The sequence below is a fragment of the Xyrauchen texanus genome, chromosome 48 (genome assembly GCF_025860055.1).
Source record: "Xyrauchen texanus isolate HMW12.3.18 chromosome 48, RBS_HiC_50CHRs, whole genome shotgun sequence".
NCBI lineage: Eukaryota > Metazoa > Chordata > Actinopteri > Cypriniformes > Catostomidae > Xyrauchen > Xyrauchen texanus.
In genome coordinates, this window is record NC_068323.1 from 18201394 (window position 1) to 18226182 (window position 24789).

The window sequence follows — 24789 nt, forward strand, 5'->3', positions numbered from 1 at the left end:
TGGATAATTGAATAAATGATGACGTGTTTCACTACATATCAAAGAAAGACATATATATATATATATATGACATTTCTAACTATGAAAATAAATGAACTGATAAGATTACTCGCGTTATAACAAGTGTTTGTGTTACAAAATAAATTGTGTTTTGGGGGGTAAATGTGGTAAAGTTTGAAATCCAGGTTTAATCGATTTAAAACTAGAAAGATGTCTTATTGTTAGATTAAAAGTCACGTGTTTAATGATCTCTAGTGACTTTCGTAAGTTGTCACGTGACTCGGAAGTAGTTTCGTAATCGGCGTCAGCATTACGTCACCATGCGCCGTACGTCAACGGAAGTAAACCGTGGCGGGCCCGCGTCTGTTTTGAACAACGTTTAGCCGCCGCAGTAGCACATTTTACATGCAAAATCGCTATTGCATGACAGAAATTACAGTATTAAAATGGTTCAAATGACATTAAACTAAGTGTGCTTTGCGAACGATCTGAATTCAAGTTGTTATGAAATGAATCACGACAGAAGTCGCGTAAACGGTAAAACTAGCCGATGAACTGCCAGTGCTAAAATGTAAACAAAGAAAAACATTATGTATTTCATGACGTATAAACCTACCTCGTACTTTTTAAAACCTAGTATGTTCATGGATTGATAAATCTTATGTTGTTTCATGCATTTCATCCGCCTTTAAATTTGCACCATTTTGACTGATCAAGTGTCACACCGCCATATATCTGACTCTTGTGACAGACCATGTGTATGATTCACTCTTCATGGACGACTCGGATCTAGACTTCACCGACCTCTGCTCTCGTCTCCTGAAAAGAGTGAGAAGAAAAGATGCAGGAGAGCCTGGAAATGATGATGGACAGCCATCTTCCCTCTCTCCGAGCAGAAACCCCCCTAAGAGGAGGAAAAAAACTAAGGCTGTTAAGACTGAAATAAAGAGTAACATCAATGGCAGGACTCAGGCAGATGTTTCCCAACTCGTGGCTGGTGTACTAGGAACAGGGAAGGTGAAAGATGCAGTGATCCGCAGAATGCAAGAGTTCAAGAGAGCCAGTCCAGAGAGGCTCCTACATGCAGACAGTAACCAACCCACAACTACACAGTCTGACAGAGACAGTGCTGGCCCAAGTGAGATCCAACACGCAGGTGGGTGATACTCTTGAAACCTGACAAGAAAATCAATACTCTAATACACGAAAGGCTGTACCAGTGAGAATAGCACTTTGATATTTTAAGTAGAGGTCAATGGGTGGTGGATTTTGCTGATACCAATAACTAAGATGGAGGAAAAAGCAGCTAACTGATTATTCTGCTGATATTTTTTAAAATCGATATATAGAATGTTATAAAACTTTCTTAGCCTTTACTTACTGTGATGGACAGAGGCTACAATATTTCAGAATCAATAATATCCCATGCAGATGCAGTTTATTGTGCAACCAAAACCCCAGTTATAACCAGAAAAACTTATTTGGAGCATAATTTAACATTGACATCAAGCGTTTAGAATGTGTACTGCAGTCCAAATTCAAAATATTGGATAGAGTTGTCTCCCCCGCCCCCTCCTCCCCAGACTCTAAGCTCACATGGGTTGCCAGGTGGAGGACACGCAACAGGAACGAGCAAACTGACAATGGCAAACGATGAGCATTACACTGTAAAGCTGCGTTCACACTGCTAGCTACTTTGTCACTGCATGTTGCTAGTGGTTAGGTCACTAATGGTGTGTATGGAGAGTCTAAATAGCACTGTTTTTTTACAGTTAATATTATTATTAAAATACTAGGATCACGTGAGCTCTACCTTCTCTGGTATTGGCTGTCGCTCCCGAAAGTCGCTCTTCATTTGAATAAAGTTAAACATTTCTCAACTTTGTCATGTTGCTGGCACACCCACATTCGGTTTCCGTCGCTCATGTTGCCAGAAGTCACCAGCTCTCATTGAAAATGAATGAGATGAGGTTGTTTTGTCGCTGCTTGTCGCTGGCAGTGTGAACGCAGCTTAAGTTGATCAGCTAATGTAAACATTTGCAATGTTTTTATTGTTTGAAAATTATAAACCATCTAATGTGGATTTTTTATAACTCTGTTAGCTAGATGTATTGCTGGCTTTCATGGCTGCAGCGTGCTGTGTTTGCCTGCTAACTTATTTCAAATCTGGCAAAAGGAGTCAAAGTATTATTGGGAAATGGGCAGTGGGTGGGATCACACAGGCCAAAACACAAACAGAAATTCCATCCCTGAACAGACATTTCAAAGTAGAATATACTGGCTGTAGCATTAGCATTCAGCTTAGCATGTTTGCTAAATATCTGATAACATATTATGATCATTTTATGCTTTAGTACAGTAAATATATTGCATAGTGCACCTTTAACTATAAACATGCCGAAATACACATACTTGTTTCATGACTCTTATTTTGAAAAGGAGGAGACTTTGCTCCATTACAATGCTCTATATTGAAGTATTCACAAAATTAAGCTTTTTTTCAAGTCTATAATTTCACAAGATGAAGAAATTCATTTATATTTTACTAGATATTTTGTTATTTTTCAAATGATATGAAGTTGGAGACATGATGAATGTGCATTTTCATGCCCTTGCTTAAATTTAAAACACTTGATTTATCTAATAAAAACTAATTTGCATTGAACTGAGGATATATACACCGATCATCCACAACATTAAAACAACCTGGCTAATATCCTTTAGGTCACCCTCGTGCCACCAAAATAGCTCTGACCCATCGAGACATGGACTCCACATGACCTCTGAAGGTGTCCTGTGGTATCTGACACAAAGGCATTAACAGCAGATCCTTTAAGTCCTGTAAGTTGTGAGGTGGGGCCTCCATGATCAGATTGTTGGTCCAGCGCATCCCATAGATTAGGGTGATTAGATTCCTGCATTTGGAAAACGGGACGGGCCCCGACCAGCAAAAATGAAATTGACGTTTTTTCCTAGGCGGAGTTCAATGCGAAGTAGAGTGTGCATCCGCATTTGTACCTGTTGTCACCTTGTATAGTTTGCACATGTCTTTCAAGAGTTTATTGTAAAATGCAGAGCAGTCCAGTCCAAAATTTAGATGTACGAAAAGCTTTGACTTCTCACACCTCACTTTACTAGGCTCTGTCTGTAACTGTTTTTAGAAAATAAACTTTTTGAAGATCCTCATTAAATGTACATGCATGCTTCCTTGACATTTTTCCAGCCGCAGTTTCATCTGTGCACCCTTTCAATCTGACTCTTCAATCAGTTCACTAACTGGACATTTATTGATAGGGGATTGTGATTGGATATTTCAATCCTATCATGTACTTCAAATAACACAGTGTGATTTTTATTAGTTTTACAAGCCGTATTCTTGGCTACATTTGATAAGAATACTCACATGACTTAGCTACATAGGCAATAGAGAAATTTTATGAGAGGGGAAATATAGAACAAAACACAATTTTTCAGAATAAGTTGGGACACTACAAAAAGTGCTTAAATACGGGACTGTCCTGGGAAAAACAGAACGTCTGGCCACCCTACCATAGATGCTGAAGCGGTGTACGTGGTCCGCAACAATCTTGGGTTGTCCGTACGTGTCAAAATAACATCCACAATAATCCCAGGACCCAAGGTTTCCCAGCAGAACATTGCCCAGAGCATCACACTGCCTCCGCTGGCCTGCATTCTTCCCATAGTGCATCCTGCTGCCATCTTTTTCCCAGGTAAATGACGCACATGCACCCGGCCGTCCACATGATCTAAAAGAAAACGAAGACCAGGCCAGCTTCTTCCATTGTCCAGTTCTGACACTCACATTCCCATTGTAGGCACATTCGGCAGTAGACAGGGGTCAGCGTGGGCACTTTGATCGGTCTGCGGTGATGCAGCCCCATTTGCGAGCAAGCTGGGATGCACTGTGTTCTGAATCCTTTCTATCAAGGCCAGCATTACGTTTTTCAGCAATTTGTGCTACAATAACTCTTCTGTGGGATCGGACCAGACAGGCTAACCGTAGCTCCCCACACACATCAGTGAGACTTGGGCGCCCATGGCCCTGTCACGGCCCTGTCACCGCTCACCACTTTTGGTAGGTACTTACCACTGCATACCAGGAACACCCCATAAGATCTGCCGTTTTTGAGATGCTCTTTCCGAGTTGTCTAGCCATCACAATTTGGCCCTTGTCAAAGTTGATCAGATCTATACACTTGCCCATTTTTCCTGCTTTCAGCACATGAAATTCAAGAACTTAACTGTTCACTTCCTTCCTAATATATCCCACCCCTTGACAGGTGCCATTGTAATGAGATAATCTATGTTATTCACTTTACCTGTCAGTGGTTTTTATGTTGTGGCTGATCAGTGTAAATATGTATCAATATTGTCAATCAATGATTGTTTTTATTTCACCTCTAGAGGCCACTGTTATACTATAGAAACAAGCTGTTCTAATGGTGGAATCCTCCAGTGCCACAGAGAGGAATAAAAAAACATCTTTTTTCAATTTTCAGCACAGATTTTTGCACTGATTAATTGGGAAAACCAATATATCAGTCTACCTCTAGTTATAAGTACTTTATGTATTTAAAACTAGAGGTAGATTTGTAAGTATTATTTACAATAAAATATCATGAGAATGGAAATGTTTTTTGTAATAAAATAGGGCCAAGATATTTTCTTTTTGTATTCCAAGATATTTTGACAGGTCTCATTAGAAACATGCAGATATGTATTACATAAAAGTGGCACAAATGTCCTTAAGGTAAAAAATGACAGTTATTAATATTATTCTCCCAAAGAAAAAAATTATTAACATGACAGACTGAATATTATTTTAATTTTTTGTAAATGCACTCAGCATTTTAATTAAATTTTGTTTCCCACTGTTGTCTACATACCTTTTAGAACAAATCTGCAACCAATTTTTGTGTCATAACCCACCAGTACAAAACCTCTGGTGTAAAGAACAAGCAGTGTTACTAAGACTAGACATCCTAAAGTATACGTGTATTTGTCAGATCCTACAGATGATGTGGGCAGTGATGAAGCATTGGCTCTTCAGCTTCAGCAGGAGTTGGATCGTGAGGCTCGGGTTGCTTTGGATGTGGAAGAGGGAGAATTGTTCTTCTGTCAGCTCTGTCAGAAGGATCTATCAGTCATGAGCCCTCAGTTACGCACTCAACACATTAACAGGTGTGCTACCACAATAATAACAATGCACAAGAAAATGTGAGTGTGTTTTGGGTGGTTGTGATCAGTCCAACTAAATTCCTTTTTCTTCTCTCCTGCTGTGCAGATGTCTGGATGCATGTGAGGACAGCGCTTCCTCTGCATCCCATCATTCCCATCCCAGGCCACGTGTTCCAGAGTGCCCCATATGCGGAAAGGGTTTTAAGTCTGAAAAGAGTCGGTCTGTCCACATAAAGCGATGCTCGATGGATATGGGTGTGCCACCCAATGATCTGCTTCAGGCTCTTCGAAGACAAGCTGCTGAGAGCGTGAGTGACAGCACCACCGACCAATCGTAAGTCAGCTTTGTGATATAAAGTAGACTCCTTTTTTTTAATTATTATTATCGTGGACTTTTATACTTTACAACTGAAATATGCTAATTTTGCATGCAGATTGCAAGCTTGTTATTGTGTTAGTCCAGGATTATGCTGCCATCGTTGTTTTGTTGAATCTAACAAAGCTTGAAAATCTCTTTTCAGAGTAAAAGAATATATATATATATATATATATATATATATATATATATATTTTTTTTTTTTAAAGGATTATTTTCCTTAGTGTATATTACAAATATATATATATATATATATATATATATATATATATATATATATATATATACACTGGCCAAAAAATGTACGGTGGAAGATTGGTGAGGCGAAAACCACTGCTAACCAAGAATAAAATTAAGGCTTGTCTGAATTTTGCCAAAACACACCTTGATAATCCTCAAACCTTTTGGGAGAATGTTCTGTGGACTGATGAGTCAAAAGTGGAACTGTTTGGAAGACGGGTCCCGTTACATCTGGTGTAAATCAAACACAAAATTTCACGAAAAGAACATCATACTTACGTTCAAGCATGATTGTGGTAGTGTGATAGTGAGGGGAATGCATTGCTGCTTTAGGGCCAGGGGGACTTGCAATAATTGAGAGAAAAATGTATTCTGTTCTCTACCAGAAAATCCTAAAGGAGAACGTCCGGTCATCAGTCCGTGAGCTGAAGCTCAAGTTCAACTGTATTATGCAGCAAGACAATGATCCAAAGCATAGGAGTAATTCTACCTCTGAATGGCTCAAAAGAAGCTAAATTAAAGTTTTGGAGTGACCTAGTCAAAGTCTTGACCCAGATTGAGATGCTGTGGCAGCACCTTAAATGGGCAGTTCATGCTCAAACCCTCCAATGTGGCTGAACTAAAGCAGTTCTGCAAAGAAGAGTGTGCCAAAATTCCAGCGTTGTGAGACTGATCTCCAGTTATCGGAAGGGGCACATACTTTTTCATAGCACTTCATGTATATACAGTATACGTGTTTATAAAATTGCTACTTTTGTCACTTGAAATGGTTATTTTAAACTGGCCACAAAAGATAAAACTAGGTGCATTACATGTTCTGTTTCACTCCAGAAAACAGATAGGTGGCACTAAAAGGAGGAATGTCGTGCCTGCAAAAAAGAAATCCAGGAGAAGAGCCCAGCAGTTGGATGAGGACACCATGGTGGCGCTTGCTCTGTCTCACTCTCTGCTTGAACAGGAGAGAGAAAAAGTGGAAGAGATGAAGGAAGAGAGGGAGATCCACGCTCAGCTCTCCAGCCCTCCCGCAGCAGTGCCTTCAGTACTACAGTGGAAACCTGGAGCAGGTAAGCTTTTTTTGTGCCAGATGTTATTGCACCCTAGTGCCAATAATGGTTTATGCTATTTACACCCCAGGGCAAATAGTGTCAGATACTATCTGCACCCATATTTAAATACTAACATACAGTATATGGGCATCAGTGTGTTTATTGGGTTTATTTAGAGTCCCACGGACACTCTACAGCAACCCCCTACCCCTAAATCTAACCTTAACCTTACCTTAGAAAAAATAACCTTGATTTTTACTACATGGTTTCACTGAGGTATTTTGTAGTAAAATTAGAGTAACCACAAAATTATCTTACCACCATATTACTGTGGTAACTCCACAGTTGGTTAATTGCATTAAAATTATGGTTTCTGCCAGAAAAACATGGTTACTACAATATTAGTAATACAGTGATGCAATCTACACACAAGCGACGTCGAACTGTGGGAGTGAAAAGGGAGTGCAATCGTCAGATCCCGCCTCCAGATCAAACCCTTCTCTGCACTCCCAGACATTCACCGTGGCCAAATCACTACAATGAAATCAACCTATATATACTTTTGTATCTATTAATTTAAGAAGTATAAAAGGAAATATTAAGAGTGGAACAGGAAATCGGTTGGTAAAAAAATAAACAATAGGCGGAATCTAAACTGGGTTGCTAGGGTGACATTATACATTAACATGTCTTTACACCCCATGCAACAGCGCCTACACATATTATCTAATTTGTCCTATTCCAGCATTTTCACCAGACTATTGGGGTGCAAATAGCTGCACTGTGTGGTAGATGCTATTTACAGCGAATTGGAAATAGTCACTCATGTTTTTTTATTTAGCTCTCATTCTTTGGTAGGAAATCCAGTTTCTCCCTTGCACTGCATTATAAGTGGAGTTTGCTAAGAAGTTCCTCAGAAAATGTAAAAATCTAGATGCAGGTTGTTTCCTCATATGTTTGCAGGTAAGGGTCGTGGAAAGAGAAGGAAGGGAGCGCCTCCTGTCCACCCACCACTGCTCCTCATTCAGGACCCTCAGGCAGCTCTGAGCCGTCTCCAGGAGCGTGTCTCTTCTTTTCTGCTCCGTACCAGTCTGCCTTCTCCACCAACCCCCAACCTATCCCCTTCTGCCCTCCCTGCCAACTCTCATGCCCCTCTCTGGCTCAAAAGTACTCTTCGTGAAGGAGGACCACACTCTGTTTCAGAGTATTACACCTCAGAACTCAGCGACTTTATACAGCCATGGGATGCACCAGAGGTCAAAATCAAATCAAAATTCACTCTATACTTTCTCAATGAATGTTTCTGGTCTTGTTGTGTGTGTGATTCATCAGTGCACGTTTTTCTAACAAAGAAATAAAAAGGTTTATAATCTTTCATCTAAATGTAATGACTTCACCTCTGAAAGGCAGAGAGGGCGGGTAAAATAATACCATTATGACATTATTATAAAATAATACTAACCAACTTCCAATTCAATCAAATACCAATGCATATAATTCTATAAGTTCTGCCTTATGTTATTTCACACTGAATGTCCTGTTTCACTTGGAAAATGTCACATTATGGAAGTTAAATGTCATTTTAACTTCATTATTTTTCTAGAGGGAACAGACGAAGTCTCTTGAAGCAACTCCAGTAAAGAAACCCCCAGCACTGACCTCAGAAGCTGCTCTGGTTCAGGAAAAACCTTTGGATCAAAACCGAGAACAGCTTCGGTCTACACCTTCTCCTCTTACACCCTGTTCGGTTACACCAGGCACCCAGGCCCTACAAGATCTAATGGAGCTGGCAGAGGAAGGCATGACCTTAACCCAGTACGGATACACCATGCATACTGCCACGGGTGAGACAAGTGAGGTGTTAATATTGTTTTCATGTCAGGAAAGGACATATAATTATTTATTAAACATGTCTATTTGAGTCCATAATTTCTCACTTCCTTTGTTTTTAGATAAGGAGGATGCTGTGAATGAACTTCCTTCAAGTGGGTTTGTTGCAGAGAGAAATGACGGCATGTCCACCAAAACAACCTCGGTAAAAATGCTGTATTTCTGCTATGCTGATTTGTTCTATCTTAATTGTTAAGTTCTTCATTATTTTTCTGTCTTCATTTGTGTGTCTGTAGCAGGTGTCCTTTTCAAAGCTAGCGTCAGATCTGAGCAGTATGGTGAACAACCCTCAGCTCAGTGATGTGCAGTTACAGGTGGACAGTGGAGATGTCTTCTTCACTCATGCATTTATGCTGTACACACGATGCCCCCCGTTGGCCAATATGGTTAGTGCATCCCTACATTAGCACCACAGCCATTAATTAATTAAGATGTGTGTAGACAAATAACGCAGTTCACTTGCAGTCTTTGACTACTTGGTATGCTAATGCATATAGTCTCAAGGAGTTATAACATTGGCATTCATGTCTTTTTATCTACTTGTGTTTATAGGTTCATGACACTGGTTTTGGTGTTCAGGAGGAGGGTATGTGTGTTGCTCAGAGGGTGTTGTTGGGTGATGTTCCTGGGGAGGCAGTACTGGCACTCTTGCAGTATCTTTATACAGCCCAATGTCCTTTAAAACCCACAATGCTGCCACACATACGGGAGCTTGCCGATAGGTCAGTGTGATCCATTGAATATACTTTCACTCAGAAATTCATCATATTAAGAAGTAAAATGGGTTGTGATTGCCATATGTTCACTTTAAATGTTTAGTGTTATTTGTATATGAAGTAAGGATTAATTTGTGTAGGTGTGTTTAAAATATGTTAACTTCATATTAAAGTTTCTTTGATTGCATCTAGATTAGTTGTATATGTGTGGTAAGTAAACTTGTGTGTTGTGTGTCAGGTTTGGCTTGACTGAGCTGCAGCAGCAGTGTGAGGAATATTCTGGAATTGATGAAGACCCAAGAGGAAAATCTAGTGACATATTTCCAGGTGAGGAGCATCATCTCGGAGACCAGGAAGACCAGAAAATGGCAGAGAGCAATTTCCTGGTGCTTCTCCAGTCAATGTGGCATCATGGGGACAGTGAAGAAGAGGATGAGTTTAAAGAAAATGCAGGAGAGGATAGAGGGATGGAAGAGGAGGAAGAAAAACAAGATGGAGAGTTTAAAGAGGACAGGGTAGACGATGAAGAGCTTGATGAGATCTATGAGTTTGCAGCAACACAGAAGAAGATAGAGACGATTATGGAGACAACAACAAAAACCGGGGAAGAGGAGGGAAATGCAAATATATCCCACGGAAATAAAATTATGGATGATGGGGCTGAGAAAAAGGAGATGGAATCCATTTTAGAGAAGTCTGCCGCCAGTTGCAATAGTAACAATCAAGGTGTGGATGGGACAGTGGCTGCCATGGTAACAAGTCCCAGAGAGACCCATCAAAACCAGAATCCAGAGACTGGGAGACTAAAAGTTAGTTTGAGTCCAGAATCAAATGCCCACACAAATGAAAACCGAGATCCAGATGCCAGTCTCGACAAAATTTATGACCGTTTATTCTCCCAGTCTGTTGGGGAATACATGGAACTATCACCGACACCAGCATCCTACTCTCAGCAACAACAATACAAGTCATTACACACTCCTCAGAGAAACACACCTGCCTCATTTCGTCCTCCGTGTGTCAGCGAGGTGATTGACCTGTCCATAAGCCCTCCACTAAGCTCAAGTGTGTCAGGTGAGTCCTCATTTCCAGTGCCTGGTGTGTCTCCTGATTCAAGGAAGGCCGAAGATATGGGTCAGTCAGCCCTAACAAAAGAAATTTCATGCTGTGATGGTGTAAACAACTTTCCCTCTCCTCCGAAATCAAACAGCCAACAAGTTGAGCTTATTGTACTGTCAGATTCCAGTGAAGATATGGATATAGACTACAATGCTGCTACCACTAAATATCTTTCTGAGAGGGAAGCTGTGAGCCCTCAGTCGTCCTCCAACTCTCCCTCAAAACCTTCTTTGAAGTCCAAAAGCTATGCTTGCAATGGCAATCTCAGTACAGAAAACACATCTGGATCTCAAGGCCTTGATGGCAAACCCGTAAATCCCGTACAGGTGACATCCGATACAGAACCTGCCAAATCTGATCAATCAGAGCACCATAGCCCTGCAAATGGAAGTGTATTTGACAGCTCTGCCGAGGTCTCCTGGTTGATTCCGGCCACTCCGGTACCAACCACGCGCAGTTGCTCTGTCCAGACCTGTGTCAGTATGCGCCGAACCCAGCTATTCCCCAAGTCTTGCTCTTCAACATCCTCTTCTTCCGCTTTGACTGTCTCTGACAGCTCGAAACCCTCTACTCGCTTTGCTTCAACAAGTGGCAGCTGCATTAGAGAGAAGCTGGTACCCTTGTCCAAACTAGAAAGCAACTCAAGTTCTATCAAGTCAGATCAGAGTCTCTCTAAAGAGCATTCTAGCACTGAAATGGAACTCTCTCCAGGTTACCAGAAGCCACTTTATCATCTCAGACTGTCCCAAGTCTCTAAAATCGTCTCACAACCCTCAAGTAGCACCCCTCTCCATTCAGACTTTTCCCTACCAAGGCAGATGCCCTTTGGATCCCTTATGGCTAGCGATTGTGAGCTAAGGCTTGGGGATAGCAGGGGTAATCATAGCTCATCTCATATTCAGAAAGAAGGTCTGCTGTCTCTACAACTAAGTCGTTCAGAGAGTTCTCCTTCCCCTTGTAAAACACCTGAGAAGAAGCACCTAACACCTTACTCTCCAAGCTACGGTCATCCTGAATGGTCCAGAGAGAAGGAGAATGAAGGGCTTGAACAAATTCAAGTTAGAGATGATAATAAAAGCCAAGGTGTTGAAGAAGTTGTGGATGTTGCAGAGAACTCTGCCCAAACTAGTGTTTGTGGCATGGATGAGCCTCCTATTGCATTTGATGATTCGTGGGGTTTGGATGCCGGTATAGGAAGCCAAAAGCCACGGTTTAGTCTGAGACTTGACAGCAGTGGCGGTTCAGTCAGTCTATTAGGTGTCGAGAGCAGAGGACAAACTGCAAGTCTACACAACACATCTCCTCTTGCATCTGGAGATCATTCCAAAACCCCTGAGCAAAGTCCTGCTCCATTTAATCACAGCTTACCTGACCCATGCATGTGGGATGATTGGGTGGAGGAGGAAGAGGACCCCCTTCCTCTTTCTCAGAGGTTAGCTCCTCATGCTGCAAAGAGAGTCGCCGAGCTGAAGACTCCAGGTACTGAACGGAGTCTGCGTTATAAAATTATTTATGTTAATTATGTCAGAATAGTTATGTTTCACTGGAACTCTTGTTTGTGCTGTTGATATGGTTAAGTAGAACTTCAGCCACTTTCACACTAATAATATTTTAGTTTGAAAATCCATTGATTTTGCTATTTATAAACCTCTCATCCACACTGGAATGTCGTTTTCCTCTATCAAAGATGAAGTATTCAAAAAACATTCTTCATTACCGCATACTCTGGAAAACTATGATGTTTGGAAACTCAAAATGGGGTTTTCAAACAAAAACGTATTACTGTGGATGGGGCATTAAAATTTTATTTAAAATGTGCTTTCAAAAATGCCATTTATGGTTTGTTGGGTATCTTTGTAATGAAAACCCTTTTGAAATAAACATTATATCACTGCACAGTGGCTTGCAGAAAAGCAAATAAAGGTCCACTGGTACCCATAACTCCCATGCCAGGCTTCTCTGATATGGACACACCTGACCTCAAAAACAGACTCAACAGGTGAGCAGCCCATTACACAATGTACAGACCCTGCTTGTATAACAAGAAGCTAATATTTAAAAAAATCTATAATTTTTTTATGGGGGGGTATAAATGGGTTGGACTTTTGATAGAGAACGATATGTCGACCAGGCCAATTAATCAGTCTATATTTGGCTCATTTTAGATTATCTGTATTGTAAGGGGCAATATAATAATCTGTAATCACTGAACAGTGGAACGCTATCTGAACGGCAAAGTCTTTTATTCCAGATTTGGTGTGCGTCCATTGCCTAAGAAGCAGATGGTTTTAAAGCTGAAGGAGATCCATCAGTACACACACCAGCTGCAGAGCTCAGAGTCTGAAGAGGAGACCTCTCCACCCCGACACCCCTCACATGCCTCCAACTCCCTGTCTGTTCTGCTCTCCTTTAAGCAGCCCAGCATGCCCCCTGCTGTCTCACCTGTGAAACTGCAACAAAATGAGGAAGAGGAGCTTTTACCAGCCTCTCAAAACTCCACTTCCTCTTTAGAGTCAGACAGGTATATGCAAGTAATACTACAGGATTTAGAAAAGGTTTTTAAAGTAGTTAGTATATATACACATAATGGCTGGGCCCACAGTCACTCTGGTTTGAAAAATTCACAAGTGTTATATTAGTTTTGTTTGGTTTGAATTATGACTTTTTTAGGTTTGACTATAGTTTTAGTTTTCACCCCTCATACCATAGTACCACAAATTGTTTCATTCATATTATAGTGCAAGTTTATAGTTTCAGCCCTTTTTTTTTTTTCTTCTTTTTTTTGTAAAAGTATTGTTCACCACTTATTTGTATCTGTCTAATAATTTTAGTTAACGATTATAACCTTGGGCCTTTAAGTATGTCATTTCATGCGGGGAGCCTGGGTAGCTCAGCAAGTAAAGACGCTGACTACCAACCCTGGAGTCGCAAGTTTGAATCCAGGGCGTGCTGAGTGACTCCAGCCAGATCTCCTAAGCATGCAAATTGGCCGGGTTGCTAGGGAGGGTGGAGTCACATGGGGTAACATCCTCGTGGTTACTATAATGTGGTTCTTGCTCTCGGTGGGGTGGGTGGTGAGATGTGCGTGGGTGCCGCTGAGAATAGCGTGAAGCCTCCACACGCACTATGTCTCCACGGTAATGCGCTCAACAAGCTATGTGATGAGATGCAGATTGACATCTCCGATGCGGAGGCAACTGAGATTCATCCTCCGCCACTCGGATTGAGGAGAGTCACTACGCCACCACAAGGACTTAGTGTGCATTGGGCATTTCAAACTGGGGAGAAAATATATTAAAAAAAGATATACATAAAGTGTCATTTCATTTCTGAATGCTGTTGTTTGGGTAGACATGCACATATGACTCCCATTGCATGTGTGTTGGAGTGTACCAACCCTGTTTTTCTTTCCAGGTCAAACCCAGAGCTATGTGTATCCGAAGATGAAGACTCTGACGGTGAGGGCATAACAGCATCTCAAGCTGTTGTACGTGAGAAAGACAAACTTCTTGCAGTTCGTCAGTTCATTCTGTCCGACCCAAAACTGTACGGACGAGTGCTGCAGTACCAACCTCTTTCCCTGGCCGAGCTGCAGGCCAGCCTGAAAGCAGCAGGCATCAGGCTAGGTGCTGCTAAACTGCTGGACTTCCTGGACTCTCAGTGTATCACTTTCACTACGGCCAAACAGGGCCAAAGTAACTCTTCACGCAGGAAACGGCGTGGAAAAGCTGCAACCAATGCACCTGGAGGTGCAGCTGGTAAAGGGAGGAAAAAGACAGCCAAGCCTCCTGCAGGAGTGTTGTGACAAGGACTGAGTGAAGTACAAATCAGAGGAAAGTTATTGTTGATAGGTTCCCTTGAGTTAAAGTGGTGAATCTATGATTGTTAGAAAACATTCTGTTACAATACAATAATGCTTGCTCTTCAGCTTTTCAGTTACATACTAAAAGAAAATGTTCCTATGAAAGGATTCAAATTCAAACACATTCATGTTTGTGTTTTTTGTCAAGTAATTTTTATATGTTGTTTGAAGTGAAAATATTCCATAATATGTATTTAATTTAATGTCTGAATAATATAATTAAGACATTTCTGAAAACGTGTTCTTTACATTTGTTGGCTTTCAAACCACAGTTTTATGATTTAATAGTTTTATAATTTTTTTTATGATGGTCAATGCTGATAGCTAAAGAGCATTGTGGACAAAATAATGCTTATATACACTCACCGACCACTTTATTAGGTACATCTGTGCACCTACTTGTTCATGTGATTATCTAATCAGCCAATTGTTTGGCACCATTCTGAGTAAATTCTAGATACTGTTGTGTGTGAAAATCCCAGGAGATCAACAGATACAGAAATTCTCAAACCAGCCCATCTGACACCAACAATCATGCTCTGTCCAAATCACTGAGATCACATTTTTCCCCATTCTAATGTTGATGTGAACATTAACTGAAGCTCCTGACCCATATCTGCATGGTTTTATGCATCACACTGCTGTAATTGGCTGATTGGATACGTAGGTGTGCAGATGTACCTAATAAAGTTGTCTAAGAGTGTATAAATACACAGTATACATAAAATACAATTATATTGAATAAGTGTTTAAATCAATAATTTCTTTACACAAAATTCATTCAAATGCAGGAAACCTGTTTGAAAAGTTATTATTTTTGTAAGTTAATTCACTTTTAATTACAGCATGCATACCTCTCAAAGACTCGCTTTTTTTAGGATGTGATGTGAAAAATACCAGAACAGAGACGTCTTGAAAGAATTTACTGGATTGTTTTTGTTTTATAACTACTTTTTTTATGCAAAGATCTGCCAAGAAAAACAGACATCTCAGCGCACGGCATGGAGGCTCTAATGAAGACAGAAAAGCAGAAGATAAATCTCTGATCATCTTCCGTGTGCATGAGAGAGTGAAAGAGTCACGGTCCAGCTGGGCAGACAGAGTTCCAAAAGAGGGGCAGAAAACAGTGCAACTAGAGTACGGCTCCTAAAACTCTCCCAATAACGAGTGAGCTCATCGGAGTCAGACTGCACTTGCCCGGCACCCTCAGTCTGGACCATTCAGCCACATCTCCTCATGCCCCATCATGAAACAGTCATGACAGGTTGGCAATATTGGCCAGGAATCGCTGGGCCCACCACTCCTCAAGGTCAATCGGCACAAAATCTGGCAAAGGGGAAGAGAGGTTTGGTGAGATACGTCTCAAATCTAATCTGCGCTATCATTTTCAAATATATTCAGATCTGCCAAATTATAACTAAAGTAAATAGGACAGAATTCAAAGACTAACTCTTCATGCCGGGATTAGGACTTCTCTCAGCGTACTGCACTGGTCCTTTCCCGTTTCCCGGCTGGGATCCCTCTCCGAGCTTCTGTTCCACCTCCTGCCAGGCTGCAATCCAAATGAAAAAAAAACTGTAAAATATATTGCATAATGCATAAATACAGTGTTCTGATGGGTATGTAAACCTGGATATAGAGAATTAAAAAATGGTGTTTTCAAGGGCATTGGAAAGGTCATGGACATTTCTTGAATCAAACTTCCAAGGCAAAGTGATTTGCAAGGTTTCCGCCCTTTTTGACCTTTCTAGGCATTTGTGTTCACTGGAATTTTAAATTATTTTGATTCAGCCTGAATCAAAATCTTCAATCCGCTAAAGAATCATTTAGGCCAATTTGTTAACTGATTTCACTAATTCACTACAAAGAGTTTAAGAGTGAATCGTTGTTTTGAATCAGTTCACCAGGGGCCTGTAACATGATGGTAGTTGAACAAACTCGGGGTTACAGGATTGGTTTTGAGTCGACAAAACCAAACCGATGCAATCAGGCTTTATTGGTACCATGATGCAGCTCATCAACTTTCTCTGTCAACTCAGGCTTTGATCCTTAAGCTATGATTACTCCAAACGCGCGTGCACATAAAAGAGTGACGTCGACACTGAACAACCAATCGCGTTCGATATGGATAGAGCGAGAGCTATATATTTTTCAGCGCGAGGCGCAAGAGATTATTATTCAGAAATATGAAGAATATAGGAGTGTTTTTCAAGCACGCAGTAACACTGTATCTGCTGCCAAAGCAAGAGAAAAATCTTGGAGGAAGATTGCTGATTGCGTTAATGCGTAGGCTAAGTTAAACAATTAATGTAAATTTATGTAGGATAATCATATTAAAAATGTATTAAATGCTAAAATTAAAATGTGTATTCGTGCTGATATATATACATGCATACATAAGTGTGTGTGTGTGTGTGTGTAGATGTATGTAAAGTGTGAATGTATAGGCTATTACATCCTAAGAAAGATTGATATTCATTGATTTTTAGATGCAACCCCAACTCCAAACGTTCTTGGCAGCAGATCAAAATAAAATATAAAAATATAATTCAAAGTGGTGAGTATTTACCAAAACCTTTTATTACTTTTGTGAACATTTAATCACAAACACTTGTTTGCAGCAAACAGAAAAAAGTGTGACATAAGGAAAACTGGGGAGGGCCACCTCCTCCAGAATACACTAGTGGCGGAGGAGTGGGCACTGAGTAACAACAAGGGGCGGCCGATTATGGATGGGATTGCAAGTGCTGTACAGTCTGACCCTGGTGCTGGCTCCTCTAAGCAAGTGACACTGGGTATGTGTGTGCAATGCATTACTAATGTTTTAAAAAAAAGTTAAATATGGCTGACTCTATGTTCTGCACAGTAGAGGGAAATACAGTGTCCCTGTTGAAGCCAGCACACATGCACACAGTCTCCTGCAAGAGGTCAGTACACCAGACAGAACACAATGAACATAACCTGCTTTATAACAATTTTGATTTAAATTGGCCTTCAATTTATAGGGTGAACCAAATGATGAAGACACTCTGTCTGTGTCTTCAGAGACAGTTGCTGAGGTGAATACACTGGGCTTTTTATTATAGCACACATTTGAATGTCATAATTAAATGACTGGCTCTTACACATCTCTTTTATTGTAGGATTTTTCACAACCTGCCCCAGAAACTGAAGCCTCTACCTCAATGGGCTTCAGAAGGAATGTGAACAAGGTAATGCTTTAAACCCTTAATTACAGTCAGTCCTATGTAGAAAGTCATGCCACTTTTTGTGATTTGATCAACCTCCAGAAAACGTGTAATGTTTGTTTGTGGTGGAATTGTTTCAGGTGGAAACAGACTCAGTCAGGGCCCTGTGTTCACTGAAGGAGCTGGACGGTGAGCTGAGGAGGCTCCAAATTAAAAAAATTAAATTGGAGATCAAACAGCTGGAAAAAACAGATCTCAGTATGTGAACTTTTCTTTTTTTTTAACCAATTTACCCTGTATGAACACTATGAATGTTTATTAATGTCATTTTTCTTTCTCTCTTTCCTCCCTAGCCACATGACCAATAAAACAGTTTGAGACCTATCAGCAGTGTCAGTGTGCTTATATTAAGTAAAATATTGTATTGTGATTGCATCTCTGACAGCTGCGCCAGCTGGGTGGTCAATTGTGATGGGGTCAATTTCATCAGGGAGAAGCTGGTTTTGTGGTGGTACTCGCTCCTTTCTGATAGTGGCTATATTGTGCAGGCTGCATTATCATCTCTAAAACTTCACTACAAGTCAAGCCCTTTCTCATGTTGCTTGCTGCTCTTCTCACCATCAAATGACCAGCAGGCTTGCATGCAAGTGTTTAAATCCACTTGCTTTGTTTTTGATTACTCTGCATTTCTCACCATCAAAAGGCACTTTGTTTTTGTTTACTCCATGTAGTTGTGAGAGCTGAGGTGCATGTTTTGATTTTCTCAGACGCAACAAGGTGAGTTCTCACACTCTCTCTCTCTCACACACACCAACACACACCCACACCCACACACACACACACACACATTAATATGCTATTATTCTCCATATAACTCCATGTAAAAGCCAGAAACTAAGCTTTTTTTTGCACAGGCCTATCTAAAGGGTTAATGGTGCCACGTGGTTATCAACAGTAAAGATCACAAATTTTACCTCTTCCCAACAGGGAAAACCACAAACAATCAAAAATGCATGATTATATGGTGTCATGGCTTTGCAATCAAAAAATGTGGTTATAATGGAAGTCAATGGGGCAAAAACAGCCACGAACAGTAAATGAGGGAGAAAAAGTTTAAATCTGATGCTGCACAAAAACTAACAATGCATCGAAACCAATGTTGTTTCTAATCTTTGACATGTCCAAGACTGTGATAAAAGGTAAAAAAAAATCCAGTCCACAATCACATTTTATATTGAAAATACGTCATTTTGTATGTTTTTTTTCCCCAAATCAGTGACATCATTTATGAATTTGGCAATTAAAGAGTTAAAATCCTGATTTTTTTTTTTTTAAACATTTAGTAGTTTTGAACAGGACTGAGGTTGATTAATAGATTTATGCAAAACAATTTGAAAAAAATATTTATCTGATACATTTTCACAGCAGTTTAAAGTAGTGGCTGTTTTCAGCCACGAACATAACCAAAGGGTAGTGAATTTGAACAATGCACAAGGGTTAAGGCTGTGAAAGGACTTTCTGTTCACATAATCTGCCTCATGTTCTCCTAGAGCTGTGGAGATTGCAACATGTGTGCAGTCTATTGCTACTATGATTCTAGGGAATCCTATCATAGGAATTAAAAATATATATTTAAAATCATTCTTAACAGCTACTGTAGACTATTGCATTATATATTTCTAAGTATGAAATGTGCTTTTTTGCAGAAGAAAAAAAACGAACGTGAAAGGTTAAATTTGTTCATATGATGTCACCCAATCAAGATATCTTACCGGCAATTTTATAAAATCCCTCTTTTATGGACATGGTCGATAAATGTCCAGGGAACACAATGAAGCTATTTATGTACCCCTGCAGAGCGAGGACCACCTTGCGAATGGTCCGACAGACCGTGTTTTTCCCTAGATTCTCTGCATCACTGACCGCATACAAGTATGTACCACTTGCCAAAAAACGCAACGCAATACATACCATTTGCGGTACAGTAAGGGCATGGCTTCGACGAGTCACATTTGTTATGTGCGGCTCAAGAAGTTCACAAAGATAAGACATTCCTTCCGCGGAAAATCTGTATCTTTCATACAAGTAAGTATCGGGAAAGTCAAATGGATTTTGTCTGTCCCTAAAAACTCTTTCTCTACGAAGTGCTCGTCTAACAATTTGCGCGGAGATGTCCACAGGATTTGGGAGAAAAGGTGAAGCCATTGCAGCAGAGAACAGACGCTGGGAATTAGTTGCGTCACCTATATGTTTCTTTGCTCACAGATGATTGGTCAAACTTCAGTCTGAGATCTTGAATCCAGAATATAACCTGCCCCGGAGCAGGTTAGCCGTGCAGCGTAAGATACCATGGCAACGAACACCGATTAAAGCCGAGCTACTTTCATAGTACCTAAAACCCAGGGTTGGCGGAAGCTAAACTGGAACATAGCTGGCCAGCCACCTAAACCGGCTTCATGGTACAGGCCCCAGGGATGGAGCCATTAAAAAATAATAAATAAAAACATTCTGTGAAAAAGGGCAGCAATAATAGGCATAACCCAAAATGTAATTCTACACCCATCTCATGTAGCGACATGTAAAAAAGAGATGGACACCCACTACTATTTTGATTGTTTCCTTCAATCTCGCCAAACTGGTTTCAAGATTTAAACTCAATGCTTTCTATTGAAGTACAGTTCTGGGCAGCATAAAGCACACCCATTATTGTATTAAAGTACACGCTTCAGCCTGTGGAGGTGGAGCCAGGCTGGGAGACTACCTTCCTCATGAAGATGAGAACTGGCCTCCTTCACACAAACTCTGCTGAACTTACCAGGTCCACAGTACATTCAAAACAGCGTAAACCACAAAAGGTCAGATGAAGTCTGACACTGAATCTCCTTTTCTTGACTATTCTTTCACAAACACACTTGATATTCCAATATGCACATGATGAAACATTTATGAGTGTGGAAGACCAGAGTGTGTGGCAATTCGAGGCATTAATGAAGAGCTTTGAATCCAGCTGCTCTCTCCTCAGGGCTCAATAGGGTCATGGCAACTATGGCCCAACTGTGGCCTCTCTCAAGGTCTTAGTGGTCAAGGTAACACTGACTAAATAAAAAAACTTCTGCTAAATAACCAATTCAAGACTAAAATGTGTCAGCCTGTCAGTAAAAACCTTTGCAGTTATCTGGAAAGTTCTCTTGGATTTACTGACTGTTGCTTTTAATAGGACAATCCAATGCATGACTACTGGAAAATAACTCACCCTCAAAAACAAATCGAACATTCTCCTCGTGTGCCGAGGTGAAATCTTCGGTCGTGCTGTCAGCTTTGGGAGAGGTGGATCTGTGATACCGCTTTCCGTTCAGCCGGTGAAACACAATCTTAGGCGCAGGGGAACTACACAAAGATTATTTGGATATTAAAAGAAATGTGTAAAGCAAGGCAAGTTTATATTCAGCTTTTATCATGCACAATGGTCATTTTAACCTACCATTTTACTTTTGTTTTTCATAAAAACATAAAAGTAGCTTTTAAAAACATTTAAGAACATTAAAAAGAAAACATTTTATGAAAAGAAAATGGATTTAACACTGTATTCAAATAAACATTTTTTAAGTATAAATAAAGGACATAAATTGAGAATAAAATAAAGCAGTGCTCTATATAAATATGAATTAAATAATACAGAAGGTGCAATTGCTCTCTTGTATTGCTTATTTTCTCCATTATGAATGCATTTTGAGCACAATACTCAAAAACATTGTTTTGATAGTGACAGTAACATGGAAATGGAAAAGTCATGGAAATTTCTAGATAAATATGCATTTTTCTAGTTACACTGGGGGCCAAAAGTTTGGAATAATGTACTGATTGGTACTTTTATTCACCAAAGTGGCTTTCAAATGATCACAATGGATAGTCTGGACATTAATAACATGAAAAATTACTATTACAATTTAAATAAAATGTTCAGAACATCTCAAACTACTTCAAAGAGTTCTCATAAATAAATCCTCCACATGCAGCTTTGCAGATCCTTGTTATTCTAGAAGTCAGTTTGTCCAGATACTCAGGTGACCTTTCACCCCACACTTCCTGTAACACTTGCCATAGATGTGACTGTCTTGTCGGGCACTTCTTACACACCTTACCGTCTAGCTGATCCCACAAAAGCTCAATGGTGTTAAGATCCGTAACACACTTTTCCAGTTATCTGTTGTCCAATGTCTGTTTCTTTGCCCACTCTAACATTATCTTTTTGATTTTCTGTTTCAAAAGTGTCTTTTTCATTGCAATTTGTCCCATAAGGCCTGCACCCCTGAGTCTTTTCTTTACTGTTGTACATGAAACTGGTGTTGAGCGGGTAGAATTCAATGAAGCTGTCAGCTGAGGACATGTGAGGCATCTATTTCATAAACTAGAGACTCTGATGTACTTATCCTCTTGTTTAGTTGTACATCTGTCCTTCCACATCTCTTCCTGTCCTTGTTAGAGACCGTTGTCCTTTGTCTTTGAAGACTGTATTGTACACTTTTTTAAGAAATCTTCAGTTTTTTGGCAATTTCAAGCATTGTATAACCTTCATTCAAAACAATGATTGACTGATGTGTTTCTAGAGAAAGTCGTTTCTTTTTTGCCATTTCAGACCTAATATTGACCTTAAGACATGCCAGTCTATTACATAATGTGGCAGATCAAAAACAAAGACAAAGATAATGTTAAGCTTCATTTAATGATTAAAATAGCTTTCAGCTGTGTTTGATATAATGGCAAGTGATTTTCTAGTACCAATTTAGGAAGATTACTCAAGAATATGGTGTTGGAGTGATGGCTGCTGTAAATGGGGCCTGTCTAGATTGGATCAAAAATGACTTTTTTCAAATTGTAATAGTAAATGTTCACGTTATTAATGTCCTGACTAAATTTTGTGATCAGTTGAATCCCACTTTGGTGAATTAAAGTACCGATTTCCTGCCAAAACACCCAAATCTGTACATTATTACAAACGTTTGGCCGCAAGTGTATATTCTGCTCAAAAAAGATTTTTATAAGTTTACATATAGCTTATTTCATACACAATGGAAATTCAAAGCTACTATTTGTTTTTGGCAACATTTTACAAGGTTCCATTTGTCAACATTAGTTATTTTTTTATGTATCATGCACAAACAAACAAAATACTTTTACAGCATTTATTAATCTTTGTTATTGTTGGGTAATAAAAATGCAATTGTTCATTGTTAGTTCATAGTGCATTAACTAATGTTAACAAATACAACTTTTGATTTAAAAAATTTGATAGTACATGTTAAAATTAACATTAACCGAGATGAATAAATGCTGTAAAAGTATTGTTCCTAGTTAAATTTTACATTTATGCATTTAGCAGATGCTTTTATCAAAAGCATCATAAGTGCCCTTATTACAGGAACAATCCCCCTGGAGCAACCTGGAGTTAAGTGCTTTACTCAAGGATACAATGGTGGTGGTTGTGGGGGTTGAACCAGCAACCTTCTGATTACCAGTTATGTGCTTTAGCCCACTACACCACCACCACTCGTGTTTCCATGTTAGCTCATGTTAACTAACAAATGAAACCTTACTGTAAAGTGTTGCCTTATTTTATATCTAAAAAATAAAGACATATAAATGTCATTTAAAATTAGCATTAGAATGAAAGGTAAAAATGGATTGGCATAAATGAAGAGTAGAAATATAGGAAATGAATTAAAATGGAATATTTCATGGCTATAGAAAGATTAATAAAATAATCCAAAAAGCCATGTGAAATTGCTTTCTTGTATTGCTTCTTGTATTGCTTCATTTCTCATTTGCGCATGCGTTGTCTATTTGCATGCGTCTTCTTTAGGTTGCAGCACGTTGAGCTCTCTCGGCCACCGTACAACACTTCCCTATCTAACCAACGTTTCTATAGTGACAGGGGGGGCACGTAATGAAACCCGGTTGTTGTCTATATCAACATAACGCATACAACTGATCGCTATTGACAGTCAACATAAAACTGACAGACACAAACGCGGACGTGTCTCGTAAAATGTAGCGCGACTCTTGACTCATAAAGAGCGCGGCCGCCCCATAACGTCCTTGTGGGAATACAAGGAGGTGTGTCAAACAAGTGTTAATAGATAACACAAAAAGATTAGTTACTGACCTTCTGCTGAAGTGAACACGAATGAGCAATTCACGACGACACAACTCACGCGCACTTCAAACACGCCGACACTCCATGCACGCGCACGCACTACAGTTGCAAGGTCACACACAAGGTGTAAAACCGAGACTTTGTCAACTTGCTTGGTGCCGATACTTTAAAGTGAGTGAAACTCTTTTAAAAGGTACAGCATATATGCCCTCGCGACAACATTCAACGCGCACGTGAAGGGATCATATTAGAGCAGCGCGTGTTCAATGATCATATGAAGTTTACTCACTCCGATGCGAGCCAGTGGCTTTGCTTCTGTTTCAAATCGTTCGTTTTACTCTCAATCTGTTGCGTGGGGCCTGCAGGGAATAATATCTGTTAATATCAAGCATGAAAGTCTCTCTTCTAAGCATTCAACTCTAGATTCAAGGGGCCATTCATTATGCATATTGAGTTATTCGTACATCAGAAACTGTAAATGGTGACCATGCAGTTGTCATATGATTACATTGTACCTGTCCTCCGTTGTGTAACAAGTTTGCTGGGACCTCTGGTTATTGTGTACATCATGTGAGAGACGATTTCTGGTGAACCCCTGAGGCACGATAGATCCACGCGAGCTCTACGGATCTGTCACGGTTATATTCACGCCACAAAACGTCACGCGATCCCCCTACAGGACGGAGCTCTCTTCACGCAGTCACCGTGGAAATAATCGGTCTGCCTCGGCGTCAATCCCGAGTGCAAATCTGACGTTTAGTCGCTCTCCCGCATTAAGCATATGCTGGATTTAAGCTCCGTATGTTTACTTACAACCAGCGTCAGGTTTAACTTAAAGCCGAGATGTGTGCAACGTCTCTCGAGTAGTGATGTCCAGTTCGTGAACGAACCGTTGTTTTGAGCCGGTTCTTTTTAGTGAACAAATTGAACCAGTTTACCAAATCGGCCTGAACGCTCGGTCGATCACAGTAGTTTGCGAGTCACCAGTACACTGAACTG

General features: G+C 40.1%; 2 protein-coding genes across 3 annotated transcripts; one reads left to right on the forward strand and one right to left on the reverse strand.

The window, feature by feature from the left end:
- Positions 1 to 342: 342 nt before the first annotated feature.
- LOC127639424 (structure-specific endonuclease subunit SLX4-like) lies at positions 343 to 14401 on the forward strand. 2 transcript variants are annotated; one of them, XM_052121434.1, is made up of 14 exons: positions 343 to 571; positions 752 to 1156; positions 5028 to 5202; positions 5306 to 5533; positions 6647 to 6879; positions 7825 to 8117; positions 8465 to 8705; positions 8814 to 8896; positions 8988 to 9137; positions 9304 to 9473; positions 9706 to 12065; positions 12486 to 12585; positions 12838 to 13107; positions 14001 to 14401. In XM_052121434.1, exons 2-14 carry the CDS (start codon positions 775 to 777, stop codon positions 14389 to 14391), a joined length of 5076 nt encoding a protein of 1691 aa, XP_051977394.1. In that variant the 5' UTR covers positions 343 to 571; positions 752 to 774; the 3' UTR covers positions 14392 to 14401. The 2 variants fall into 2 exon arrangements, with proteins under 2 accessions (XP_051977394.1, XP_051977393.1); XM_052121433.1 differs by having other exon boundaries at positions 343 to 537.
- Positions 14402 to 15625: 1224 nt separating this feature from the next.
- On the reverse strand, positions 15626 to 24749 carry LOC127639425 (MAPK regulated corepressor interacting protein 2-like). The gene is made up of 5 exons (XM_052121435.1): positions 24306 to 24749; positions 24080 to 24149; positions 20890 to 21023; positions 15899 to 16000; positions 15626 to 15774 (listed from the first exon to the last, which is right to left on the reverse strand). The coding sequence occupies exons 1-5, from the start codon at positions 24358 to 24360 to the stop codon at positions 15704 to 15706; spliced, it is 432 nt and encodes a 143-aa protein (XP_051977395.1). The 5' UTR covers positions 24361 to 24749; the 3' UTR covers positions 15626 to 15703.
- Positions 24750 to 24789: the final 40 nt, after the last annotated feature.